Here is a 14,338-nt window from a genome sequence, read left to right as displayed (position 1 = left end):
ATCTTGATTTGCATATACTTCATCCACCACCAGGAAGAAAAATACAGCTGATGTTCAGTCTGAATCCTAACATCCTCATGCTGACAGTCTCAATACCAGAGGTCTCCCAGGTCAGGGAGCTCAGAGACTAAGAAGAGATTTGGGAAAAACTGTGCTACTCTTTCCACAGTCTTTTAAATGCAAACCAGCGAACGGCTAGGACAGAATGACATTGGAGAAAATGAAAATCTGTGCAGAGACGCCCACTGCCTCACTGAAATCAGTTTAGCAGAGACCTCTGAGCGCAGTGGGCTACGAGACAGACTCGTATTAAATCTTGTCCAAGATGAGGACCCATTTTTGTAGGTTTAGGTTTGATTTATCTGCTTGGTGTTTTATGTATGCTTTTGTGTGTTTTTTCAGAATACCGTGGACAAGCTAATAAAGAAGACTAACCTTGCGCTGGTGGTGGGCAGCAGTAGCTGGAGAGAGCAGTTTGTAAGCGCCGTCACTGTCAGTGCAGGTCAGTGTCTCTGTCAGACTGTCTTCATACATGCTCACACTCAATTCTTTTATGTTCAATCAAAGGTTCATTTGAGTGCTATGACTACATTTTAATTATTGAAGGAAATGATTTTTATGTGATTAATAACATTTTACATTCAAAATTCAAGAATAAATAAGGTGTTTTTTATAGCTGTATTCCTTTTACTTATTACCAATTAAAACTATCTTGTAACTTTTAAAAATTATTGTAATCAAATTAAATCTAAAGCCAAAGCTATTTGCACTGCCAGGGCATTTTAGTGATAGTTGAGGGATCATTACATCAGTGGTTTTCAGTTCTTGTCCTTGCACCACACTGCTCTCAGATAACAAGCTTGATAGATGAGCACTTCATTTATGAATTTTGTTTAGAATTACATGTTCCCTAAAGTGTTCCCCAATCTTTACTAACTTGAGCATGGGAAATCTTTACTTCACTTCAGAACATTCATTCACAGATTTGCGCAACCCCACTGCCTACAGCATCTATTATTATTTACTGGGATCGGACATAGGGAACTCGTCTCAAACACATCTTCAAGTAATTCATCTCAAGGGGAAAATTAGCTTTTTGTGAAAAACATCCCATGAGTAAACTACACCATGTGTTTGGTGTGAACTCAGCATTATTTCCATTACGAATGTTGTCATTGGTTGATACACGTGATGACGTCCATCACAAACGAGTACTGTACAACATCCCACCCCTTCTGTGATCATTGTTTGTCTGTGTGTGTGTACTGAGAACCAGTCAGCAACAGACTTTTAAAATAAAATACGAATAATAATAAAAACTGTTAAAATAATTGTCTACATTGATTAATTAAAGAGCGCCTATTTTACCCCTTTTTAAAGATGTAAGTTTTTATGTATAAAGTTTCAGCTCAAAACACCCATCAGATTATTTAATACACATTTTTGAACATGGGGATTTTCAACTTTCCCATGTGTGTGTCAGAGCCATGTTCCTGCTGCGTTAGATAAACAGCACAGTGAAGACAATAAAGAAAAATACTACAGTAAGAACGTATGGTTATTTGATGTATTTGTTGTGGAGTTAATTAAAGCCTTTGTGTAATGATGAGTCACACACAATGTCGTTACAAAGTTTGCGTAACAACACACACACCACACAGCATGCGTGTTTAACTTTCCACTGTTTTTGCACGGCAAATGTGACAGAATACACATTGATATCCATTGCTTTATGGATATCCATTATGTTAATGTACAAAATAAACATGATCAATCGTCAACCACCCGGGATTAAAGCATCTTCTTTTATAATGCGGCTGTGGTGATGAATTACAATTGGTTATATATATATTACAATGGAGACATGTTAATACGCTGCTGTCAATCAAATCGGTGGGAAAACTGTACTCCTACATCATATTGTGGTGGACCTCAGAATTGCAGGGATTTGGATCAGATTTTTACATCAGGAAATTAAAAAAAGAAACTTATTGGGCCCTATCATACGTCCGGCGCAATGTGGCGCAAGGGGTGACGCAATAGTTGTTTACTAGTTTCAGTTAGAGTCGTTTTGATGTTTTGCGCCACGCTGTTTAAAAAGCATAAACATATATATATATATATATATATATATATATATATATATATATATATATATATATATATATATATTGATTAATTCATTTTCTTGTCAGCTTAGTCCCTTTATTAATCCGGGGTCGCCACAGCGGAATGAACCGCCAACTTATCCAGCAAGTTTTTACGCAGCGGATGCCCTTCTAGCTGCAACCGATCTCTGGACATCCACACACGCATTCACACACACACTCATACACTACGGACAATTTAGCCAACCCAATTCACCTGTACCGCATGTCTTTGGACTGTGGAGGAAACCGAAGCACCCGGAGGAAACCCACGTGAACGCAGGGAGAACATGCAAACTCCACACAGAAATGCCAACTGAGCCGAGGCTCAAACCAGCGACCTTCTTGTTGTGAGGCGACAGCACTACCTACTGCGCCACTGCTTCGCACGTCATTTAATTGAAACATTTCATTTCAGATAGCTTTTAACAATAAAACAAAGGGTTGCATTATATTTTAATTGACAATCTCAAAAAACATTCCCATCATTCTCCATTTCTTCTCAGATGGGATGGTGGGCTGAATCAAAGGCTACCATGTGCCAACTTTGGCCCACGGGCACTAATTTTGGCATCATTGCTCTAGATTTACTGGTTGATTAGGTATGGGTTTGAAAAAAAATGTAATGTGTTATGTGTATCTTATTCTATAAAGGTCTGCTAACACTACTTGCTAATTTTAAATAAAGAAATATATTGTCATTTAGAGTTTTTTTTTTATTTTATTTTTCAAAACAATAATAATTGTTTGAAAATGAAGGTTATTCCACCAAATATTGATTTCTTAACTCTTTGGAAGTTAAAACATTGGTATTGTGCGGTCTAAAAATTATTATATGCATTACTTTAAATTTTTTTGCATTTTTATTTTCATTTTGGGAAAAAATGGCACCAGTGTTTTACAGAATAAAACAAAAATTAAGTTTTACTTAAACAAATAACTGTAAATGATAATATTAGAGAACCTGAGAATTATCATGTGTGTTTTTTTCATACAGTAGCTTGTATAATAACAGTATCATACCCCAGTATACAGTTTATTGATGATGCAATTTATGATAAATAGATAACCAAAAATGACACTTGTTTAATAAATTTAACCATTTCAATATCTTGGATTGTTTTATTAAGTACTCATGACTTCAATTTTGACTATAATAAATTTACCCTACTATTTGAATATCTTTGCAGGAGATGACGATGAGGAAGAGAGCGGAGAAGAGCGCTTGCCCTCCTGCTTCGATTACATCATGCACTTTCTGACGGTTTTCTGGAAGGTTCTGTTCGCTTTCGTACCCCCAACAGAATACTGGAATGGCTGGGCCTGCTTTATTGTCTCCATCACACTCATCGGGGTCCTGACTGCTGTAACTGGAGATCTGGCATCTCATTTTGGTTGTACAGTAGGCCTGAAGGACACAGTCACAGCCGTGGTGTTTGTGGCCTTGGGCACTTCTGTACCTGGTGAGTGTTTATTTGTGCTTCTGATGTCCTTTCTATAGCATGGAGCTGATTAGTAAGGGATATTGAACTAAAAAAATCATTATTAACCAATCAGAATCAAGCATTCTGTTTGTTTTACATAAACATTTAAGGTATTGCTTTTTCCAATTGATTCCAAAAAGGTCAGCTGTTGTGTGAACAGCCCAGTTTGTTTAGATGTCATTTGGATGTGTGGGCTATAAAGAGGAGCATGATTTGCTCTGGAGGCTGGAAGAGATCTGTGTGTTTGTCTTGGTGTTAGCTGCATTAGAGGGGATGGACTGATCCTGCACATGCTCAGACTCTGAATGGTAAATCGTGCTCAAGCTCCAACTCACATAATGTAAAATTTCTTTTGACAAGTGTCATCTGGACCGCTGTGTGATTAAATAGAGAGCAAACCACTATTGTACGTTTTAATTCTGCTCAGTTATTACTAATTTATATAGATTTTAAAATACATTTTGGGTTATATAATATTTTGTATAGTGTAATATAATTCATATAATTAATGTTGTGCAAATCACAAGTTCTGTCAAAAAATTTGTACACTAAACATATACACTCACCGGCCACTTTATTAGGTACACCTTAATAGTACCGGATTGGACGCCTTTTGCCTTCAGAACTGCCTTAATCCTTAGTGGTATTGATTCAACAAGATACTGGAAATATTCCTTAGAGATTTTGGTTCATATTGACTTGATAGCATCACGCAGTGGCTGCAGATTTGTAGGCTAGATGTAGATGATGTGAATCTCCCGTTCCACCACATCCCAAAGGTGCTCTATTGGATTAAGTCTGGATCTGTGAAGGAGATTTGAGTACAGTGAACTCCTTGCCATGTTGGCTGTGGTGTTGTCCCCCACACAATTACACCCCCACCAGCCTGAACCGTTGATACAAGGCAGGATGGATCCATGCTTTCATGTTTTTGACGGCAAATTCTGACCCTACCATCCGATTGCTGTAGCAGAAATCGAGACTCATCAGACCAGGCAATGTTTGTCCAATCTTCTATTGTTCCATTTTGGTGAACCTGTGTAAATTGTAGCCTCAGTTTCCTGATTTTAGCTGACAGGAGTGACACCCGGTGTGGTCTTTTGAGGTTGTAGCCCATCCGCCTCAAGGTTTGACGTGTTGTGTGTTCAAAGATGCTCTTCTGCATACCTCGGTTGTCACGAATGAATATTTGAGTTACTGTTGCCTTTCTATTAGCTCGAACCAGTCTGGCTATTTTCCTCTGACCTCTGGCATCAACAAGTCATTTGTACCCATAGATCTGCCGTTCACTGGATACTTTTTTTCTGACCCTTCTCTGTAAACCCTAGAGGTGGTTGTGCCTGAAAATCCCAGTGGATGAGCAGTTTCTGAAATACTCAGACCAGCCCGTCTGGCACCAACAACCACAATGTCACGTTCAAAGTCACTTAAATCACCTTTCTTCCCCATTCTGATGCTCAGTTTAAACTGCAGCAGATTGCCATGACCACGTCTACATGCCTAAATGCATAGAGTTCCTGACATTTGATTGGCTGATTCGAAATTTGACTAGCACTTTGACAGGTATACTTGTTATAAAGTGGCCGTTGAGTGTACAACAATATTTACATTGTGCAAAAGCTATTAAGACTAATATGACAAATAGAGACACCTTTTTTAGTCTTGTTTTCGGTAAATCAAGGTTTAGGTGATTTTTTTTGTAAGTTTTGCATATGTCTAAAATTAATTGGCAAATGTGAAAATGTACATTTAAATTTTGGCAGACACTTTAATCCAAAGCAATTTACACTGTGTTGAAGGTACACATTTTACAAGTTCTTGCTTTCCCTGAATTGAATTCACAACCTTGGCATTGCAATCACTATTATACTCTGCTATTTGAGCTAGAGAAATACTTTGACTCATTTATTTTATTGCCAATTTTGTCAACTCATTACTGCTCTGAATGCTCTGAATTCATGAAACGGATTCATACTGGTAACTCCTTGACTTGTGAGTGCTTAATATTTCAAATAACCAGCTTATATAAAATTTATTTAATGTGATTCATTCTACACTGGTTACACTGATGTTTTTGTGTGCAGCTCGAGAGGAAGATGCTTTTCTGCCATTTATTTTTTGTGGTCTTTTATCTCATCACATTCAATTTAGATTGAGAAGTCAGATTCATAACTCAAGTAAAACACTATGCTCTGTTGCCCATTCTTGCTGTCAGATACTGTATTTACTTTAAAGGAAAGACTTGAAATCTGATGCTTGCCTCCTCTAGAGAATCACAACAGGTCACACTATATAAACTCTGGTCAGATTTCCCAAATTACCAAGCACTACAATCACTCAGGTGTTTTGAATTGACTTTTTTATTTTATTCTCATGGTATGCTTTCACAGCTGGCTCATTGTTGGGAAACATGGAAAAATGTAACCTTTAACTTTAACTGTTTAAGTGAAAATAGCAATTATGTGTGGAGACATTCTGAAAAAGTTAACGTGAATGTGGTCAAATCTACACAGAATGCAGAGTTCATGACAACTGACGCCATGTATTTACTCTTCACGACACCCTTGCAGAAACATGTTTAATTTTTCCCCCAATCTTCATGACGAGTTGCGTCACATGTTTGACACTGGACACATATTTACTTATGGGTGGGTCTTGGGTGGATAAGATCAATCATTGGTTTTGCAAACTTTAACTACTTTCTCTAAAATATTAAAGTGTTTTAAATATAAATACAAATATGCAGATATCTCCATTCTCACAACAAGTTTCTGAGATCTCTCATTCTTCCAACCAAGTTTGTTTTTCCAAAGTAATCTGGAAACACATTCAGTGCTGCAAATACATTGCAAAAGCCTGTCTTGCTTATTCAAAATACTTGATTAAACAAATTAAATTGAAACTGACCGGTGCAATGGATAATTTAGTCATTAAAAATGAAAACTTCTCTGAAACTGTGAATGTTTCACTTTGATTTTATTTTGGCAAAATTTTATTTTATTTAACAAACCAGTTTGTGCTTTGTCGCTGAAGCGTATAGCGGACTGGTTTTGAATCACTTCACCTCAGATGTTATTTAATATTTTTGTTTATCTAGTAGATAACTGACCAACAAAAATACATTAAAATTAAAATACAAATTACAGTATACCACACACAATTTGTTTCAAAAATATTTTTTTCCAAGAAAAATATAATATTTTTGTTTGTGCTAGCCACTACTCAGCTGTGCGGGTGAATGATTTATTTCATGGAAAATAAGGAATAAATTAGTACTTCACTATAATTGTTGTATCACAGACCTCTGTCATATATTTGCAATTTTTTTTAATATGTCATTATTTTGTCTTGAGCATTTGATTTTTCCTTGGTGCTCATTTGCTTTTATTTTCACTATATCACTTGCGGCAAGTTCATACGAGGAAGTGTTTTTATAAGCAACCCGTGGCTGGAAAATATACATTTAGATTTAAAAGAAAATAGTTTTGAATATTTTGAAATAAATGTTTGATCCAATCAATGTCATAATGTAGCCTAGTTGTCAGCAAGCATCAGTTTTTATTAAGATTGACAAAAAATTAAGAATGACATTGAAATTAATAAGAACACTTGTGACTGCTTTGGGAAATAATGTTTGTTGTAGACGTCACGGGATGACTGATTGTGAAGTAGCATGTAGTCTGCACATTTGTTACCCACGACAAGTCAAGAAAACATTGCTTAATCTGACATAGTTACTTTTGTAACAAACAATAAAAGTTGTGTGGTCTGACCGGAGCTTAACTGAAGCTTTTATTCAGAAGAAAATATTTCAAAACAAATGCTGGTAACATAAATATAACGGCTGAGCATTTATTATTGCTCAAAATGAGCTTTGGTCATTGCATTTCAGGTCTTCAATTTCTACTGTTGAGTTAAATCAGGCATGTTAGATTAGGAAGTGTTTGAAACGTCCTGTCTTTTCCAGAAACACGTTTGCCCTAACCTTAAAGTGAAACCTCTTTTAATTAATTTTTCCTGTGGGGCTCTTCCAGTTCTCACCATCTATCTTTTATCTTTCTCTCTCTGTCTTTTTTTTTTTTACTCTATCCAGACACCTTTGCCAGCAAGGTGGCAGCCATCCAGGACCAATACGCCGATGCGTCCATTGGAAATGTGACCGGTAGTAATGCAGTTAATGTCTTCCTGGGTATCGGAGTGGCGTGGACCATCGCTGCAGTGTACTGGCACAGTCAAGGCAAAAAATTCCAAGTCCCACCAGGGTCATTGGCGTTCTCCGTCACCCTCTTCACCATCCTGGCACTGGTATGTGTTGTGACACTACTGTACCGCCGCCGGCCCTCTGTGTCCGGGGGCGAGCTGGGGGGCCCGCGAACCCCCAAGCTGCTCACCGCATTCCTCTTTATCGTGCTGTGGCTCATCTACATCATGCTGGCCTCGCTGGAGGCCTACTGCCACGTGCCTGGCTTCTGAGAAAGTTCCTAAGACAGACGCATTCTTCGCTGTACAACCCCATCATTCCTCTCCATTTTTGTGTTTAAAATGAGTGTTCAAAGATAATTATTGTTGTTAAAACTGAACTCGCCTCCTTTCACTTACACTGCTTTGGGTATCTAGATAGGTGTCAGTGGAGGATGATGGAGGCTCCGTGTTTTCATGCACAGCTTCTCTTTATAAATGGATTTCTCTTACATGGTGTGTTGCCACCACCTGGATATTCAGACGCAGCAACATTTTCCAGAATAGTCTCCAGAGAGCCCCCTCAGCGTTTTTCTTGCTTCAGTGCTGTCTTTTTTTTCCAGGATGGTCCTTTATGCCTCGCTTCAATATTCTTTCAGAAATCCCTCTTATATCATTCTCTGTTCCCTCCCAGTCGCTGTCAATAGATTCATTCCCACTGCAGACATTTGGGCATGCTTCACACCTCTATCTACCCTCAAGACATAAACACTCTGTTTCATCTGTCTGCTTTTGCCTGTTACTGCAACTCACTGCAGACTTATGTACCACCCTAGCCATATTCATTTTTCTCATCTGTAATTTCTGCTCAAGTGATCTGGTAAGGGCTGACTCTACTGTAATTCGAAATTTGTCAATAACCCTAACTAATTGGACTCAAACCACTGACCATGCCCCGATGATACCTACACCAAAACTTTGATCTCACTTGCAATAATGATACCTCTTCGTCACTATTGACCCAGCAGCTTCTTCATCTCTGAGCCCAAAATTTCAGATATGCCTTTTTGATGTCTGATCTGCTCAATTAATATCTAAACCACACCCATTTCAGTTTTGACTCCACCCATTATACTACCTCTACTACGTCTTCTTTATACTTCACCCCATCTCCAATATTACCACCCTTAACTTATTTATGACCCCACCATTTTTTTCACTGCTCATTTGATCCAAATTATTTACCTTATTCTTCAATGAAGAAGTGCATTCGTTTTTGCGATAGTACTTCTGATACAGTTGCATATGGGGGAAATGACTAGGAATAATATACGGCTGAACAAACAAGTGTGTTCATGACTATACAGGCAAAGCAGTATAATATAATAAGAAAATATCAGTTAGCTACATCAAACAGCAAAAAAAATGAATGGAAGTAAATGAGACCTGAAGTCTCAAGCCAAAGAGATTCAAATGGCTGCACTTGCTTGTACGCAAAGAATAAGGTGAATAGATTTGTTCAACTTTATGTGGCGCTGCACAGATCAATCAAAATCCAAAACGAATAATTGAAGCAGGACATGCCGGTTAGAAAGTTTGACTTGATTTGAGTTGGCAGCCGGTAACTCAGTCATTAATTTGTTTATATAGGGTATTAGGTTTATTTATTATATAGGTCCATAGGTTTATTTTGTATCTTTTTTCATATAGAACTTATTTCTGTATTCCGCTGCATAAACTACAGTATTTACAAATGTTTTAATTAAAATATGGTATTGACCTCCAACTGAAGTGTGGTTCAAGTCGAATACACCTATTATCATGTATGATCCCAACCTTACACCACAGCCTTTTCAATGGGTTATATGCACAGCCAGTGTTTTTCGGCCAATGACGAACTTCCGGTGAAAGCTTTATGTGACTATTTTTAATTTCATACGGGTCCTTTTACAGCATCAATGTTGTAATGTAATTCAAATATAATTTGTTAAATACACTTGAGCATGCATTTGGTTGTTACAATATAAAAAGAGACGAAAGACGTCTAGTGTAAACGCTAGCGTCATCATTAGCCGTAGACTAGCACAGAAACTCCATTGAAAAAGCTGGAATAAATTCATTCATATTTTAAAGACATGGTGCGGAGAAAAAATATAATTTACTGCAGTGCATCTTGTTTGGTCTGATAGCCAGTTTATATTGATCTCAGCCAGCCAGTGAAGATTGATTTTTTTTTTTAAGATATCAGATCTTAAACGCGGCCATTTTGTATAGGATGACAATTCATCTGAAACCCTGGGGCTGGCTGACTGAAATAAAAAAACGTGTGCACATACCACATTCTATCGCATCTTTTTTAACATTATTTACCTCTGACCCTGCTCCATTAGTTCCTGCACCAAACCTTCTTCACTTATGACCTTTATACTACCCTTGTCATTTCTTTATACTTGAACCAACACCATTACTATACATGATTCTGCGCCTACACAATATGTCAAAACATTTTTACTTAAGACCCGGTCTTAAAATAATCAAGAGTTTTACAGCTCCTAAAAACCTGTACTATCTATATCACACATTTTCATAGGTCATACAATAGACCACACTCTCTTCATTTACAATGACATAAACCACACCCTTCATCTGCGGCCCCGCCCCAATATTACCTGTACATTCTTTACTTAAGACCTCATTCTTGACACAACACATCACCCTCTTCATATCTATTTATTTCATGTCAAGTGTTGGTGTTGTAAATCTTTTGCGCTTGTGTTTTTTAATTTATTCATTTACTTATTTATTTAGTCATTTTGACCATGCTACCGAAAGCTAACTATGAAGTAAAAAGGGGGAATGTAAGGGGAAAATATTTTTTTCTCAAGGTTTTCGTTGCTAAAAGCAAAAAGAGGCACACATGTTGCATGGCACAACATTAGTGATAGAAGTTGAACGGAGACCAAAAGAAGTAGTTTAATGGTGACATAAGAACCAAGGTGTTGATGTTTATACATGTGATATTTATTGATATTTATTATTAACTATGTATTATGTGGGGAACAATATTGTAGACCATATGTGTGTGTGAGAGAGCATGTATTTGAATGGGCGAGTGCAAAAAAAATCTGACAAAATGTTGTGCACCAATCCCTGTACAATGTCTTTGTATACTGTATGAATATGAGTGTCCTAATGTATGAAAGTGTGCTATACTAAAGCACAGTGAATTTCGTGTGTCACTGCCACGCTCAGGAGTTCCAGGCTCCCATTCTGTGAGCTTATGGATCTTCTCCTAACATCTATGAATCTATAAATGGCTGCAGATTCTATGTATCACATTCATACCCATGTTGTTGGTCCTAAATCATGCAGAGAGTGAGCGGACTGTCCTGTCACTAAACTGTTAATAATATACAGCTTCACTGTGTCAAAACTCTATTTAAATTTGAAGGCATTGCATCGAGTCATGTGGTTGTGTGTGAACACAACATGGGTGCCTTGATATCAAAAGTACATCATTTTAGGCTTTGAAGTAGGTCTGTCACCAAGTTTACATTGTAATCTGTGAGACAAGACGGTGAGTTCATTTTTCGTTCACGCACACCATATGCATTTTACCTGTGAAATGTGAGCCTCTCGCCTTCGCCGCATTAATTCAGAGCTGTATCTAATTTTCCAAGCGCTTGCCTCTCCTGATAGCATCGCCACTACCTAATTTCTGTTTATGTGTGTGGTTTAATGTATAATGGATTGGATTCCAGTTCAATTTCAGTTTGCTCTCTTTAATCAGTGTCCTCCATCTGCTCCTTAACTAATGAGACTTGGTTCATTTCCAGTTAGCCAAGAGTTATGCTAGCTTAGTTAGCCTTTTTCTCTCTTTCCATCTATCCCGCACTCTTCTTAGCTAAGTGATACAGTGATTCACTTTGCAGATATTACATAATTGTTTACAAGGATTTAACACGTCCCCATTTTCCCAGCTATCAGCCATCTGCTTGGTCCAACCTGGGACACGCTATAAGAAATGAAAAGTTATAGCTGTAGGAAACTCTGGTGTTGTTCACTATTAGGAGCCCCGGCAGACCAGCGCTTCAAACTTTTTAATGTACTAAAAAAGTCATTTTAAGTGAGCGTGCAGTCCCATTATCTGATTTACAATGATGCCAGTGGCCAAATGCACCATTTAAGAATGGTGCTATCTGTTAGGATGCTTTAAAAAGGCTGAGCTGCTATAGCTTTTCATTTTTGTGAATGATTAAACAGAGTCCACCAAATCGAGTCTATGGAAAATGACGCAAGTGCTCAGCTCACTTTCTCTCACAGTGTGTGACGCAAAAAATAGTGGGCGAAACAGATGTACATACGGTCCACATTTGTACCGGCATATGTGTATTTATACATTCCAATGATACCGGATTTTAAAAAAAGCACAGAGCGATGTATTTTTAGTGCTTCTTGTTGCTAGGCGACGTCTCAAAGAGTCATTGTCTTTCTGTCATTATGTTGTCTGGTGTCAGCGCTCTAGGGTGGGTGGAGGTGGGGGGGGGGGGTAGTCTATTGGTTTGTAATTACTTTTTAAGGTCACTCTCGTCCTTCTTCTTGTATCTGGTTGCACGAGGTTAATGAACTTAAAAGTTCCTCCCAAATTCAAAGCCGGCGCTTAATTAAGAACCTTAGAGTTTTGCTTTATATTAACATGAGCTTTTTGGAGAATAGAGGAGTGACTGATCTCCCCGAGGTAAACATATTCCAACAAAGCACCCATAGTTGCATCAGAATAATGAAGAAATATAGAGGACTGTGGTGGTGAATCTTTAAGTAATGCATTGTGGGCACTGCATACTGTATGAGACCATATTCTCTTATGTGGATCTGGAAAGATCATCTTTTGTGGAATAAGTCTTTATGGATGGATAGATGAATTTATGACCAAATAACAGTATATGTGCATAGAAACAACACTATCACAATTACAAAGGCGTAGTTCACTGAAAATTTTAATCTGTCATTAACTTTAACCTTTATGTTTAGCACAAAGATAATGCTTATCTAAATACAATATCAGTGGGGACCAAAATAACATTAAAATTATAGTTATGTCATTATTTACGTACCTCCAAGCCATTTGTTTTGTTGGAATTGTGCTTATTTGTTATTCATAAAATGCAAGTCAACATCTACCAACATTTTGATAGCTAAAATAACAAATGGAGGCAAACCACACTGGTCTGGTGTCTTATGAAGTAAAAAGATTCATCTGTAAGGGATTTTTTTTTTTTTTTTTTTTTTTGCATCAACTGATTGTTTGCTTGATAAGACCTCATTGTATAATCAGGAGTAATGTTGTCTTGATTACCAGTTTTAAGGTAAACCATTGTAAATATTTTGATGGTTAGTCTTAGTTTAAAAATGTCATCATCATTTAAACCTTGATTGCTATTTTGTAAACTTACAGTAAATCCTATAACATTGCAATAAGCTCAAAAATTAGCTGTTTAATAAATATATATTCATCTATTCAGTTAAAGTATGTTGTATTCGTTTCATTTACAGTGTGTGCTGCACGTCATTGCAAATAATATAAATATAATCAATTAATATAATTAATAAATATAATCAAAAAATATAATAGTTGGGAATCATCTGATTGGTGAATGCTTTGCTAATGCAGGACCAGCTGTGGTCAAGCATAAGCATATTATCCTCTTGAAATTAGTTTATAAAAAAAACTTCTTTTTGAAAATTGAGCGACACGGTGACTCAGTGGTTAGCAACGTTGCCTCACAGCAAGAAGGTAGCTGGTTCGAGTCCTGGCTGGACCAGTTGGCAATTCTTTTTGCATCTTCTCCCCGTGTTGGTGCATGAGTGTGTATGGATGTTTCCCATCACTGGGTTGTGGTTGGATTTACATCTGCTGCATAAAACATAGTATGCCAGAACAGTTGGTGGTTCATTCCACTGTGGCGATTGCTGATAAATAAGGGACTAATTCGAAGGAAAATTAATGAATGAATTCTGAACATTTTTAATTAGAATTTTTTTGTCAAATGTCACACTTTTTTGGTTTTTATGAATCTGCTTTATGCCATTTTGTGTAAAACTATGAGGTAGTTTTACAACTTCAGGTTTAACAAACTATACTTTAAATAAGAAAATCGCACCAAACAATGTACATGAATTAATACAAATATAAGTAGCAAATCCAAAATGCAGTGATCCAGGGATGTTTATGTAGTTTTTTTTCCAAAATGGCATAAACCTGCAAAATGTAGTTGTTTTTGTTCATTTTTAGATCTTGGCAGAATGCCTTTAGTATGTCTAATATGTATGATGCAACGTTATTTACCAAAACCATGTTAATACTGATAACCGTGATAATTTTGGTCACTATAATTGTGATTTGAAACTTAAGTACTTCCCAGCAAACATTTTTTGTTTTTAAATTATGTCTAAAAGATGTCTGATAGATGTCTAAACATAGTCGTCTTGGCTAAAACAAAGCTAAATTTGGTCTGTCACTGAAAATCT

The 14,338-nt window shown here is 37.0% G+C and overlaps 1 protein-coding gene across 3 annotated transcripts in view; it reads left to right on the top strand.

Moving 5' to 3' along the window:
• Positions 1-12,846, top strand: part of slc8a4a (solute carrier family 8 member 4a) — a 126,451-nt gene extending 113,605 nt beyond the window's left edge. For 2 of the 3 annotated variants that reach the window (XM_009295486.5, XM_073934880.1), the window contains 3 exons: positions 403-502; positions 3,338-3,610; positions 7,725-12,846. In XM_009295486.5, the coding sequence (XP_009293761.2) occupies positions 403-502; positions 3,338-3,610; positions 7,725-8,104 (753 nt within the window). In that variant the 3' untranslated portion in view covers positions 8,105-12,846. 3 annotated transcript variants of the gene reach the window in all.
• Positions 12,847-14,338: the final 1,492 nt, after the last annotated feature.

This window comes from Danio rerio, chromosome 21 (genome assembly GCF_049306965.1).
Source record: "Danio rerio strain Tuebingen ecotype United States chromosome 21, GRCz12tu, whole genome shotgun sequence".
Classification (NCBI taxonomy): Eukaryota; Metazoa; Chordata; class Actinopteri; order Cypriniformes; family Danionidae; genus Danio; species Danio rerio.
The sequence above is the reverse complement of the archived record's forward strand: the minus strand, read 5'-3'. Positions and strand labels throughout refer to the sequence as shown.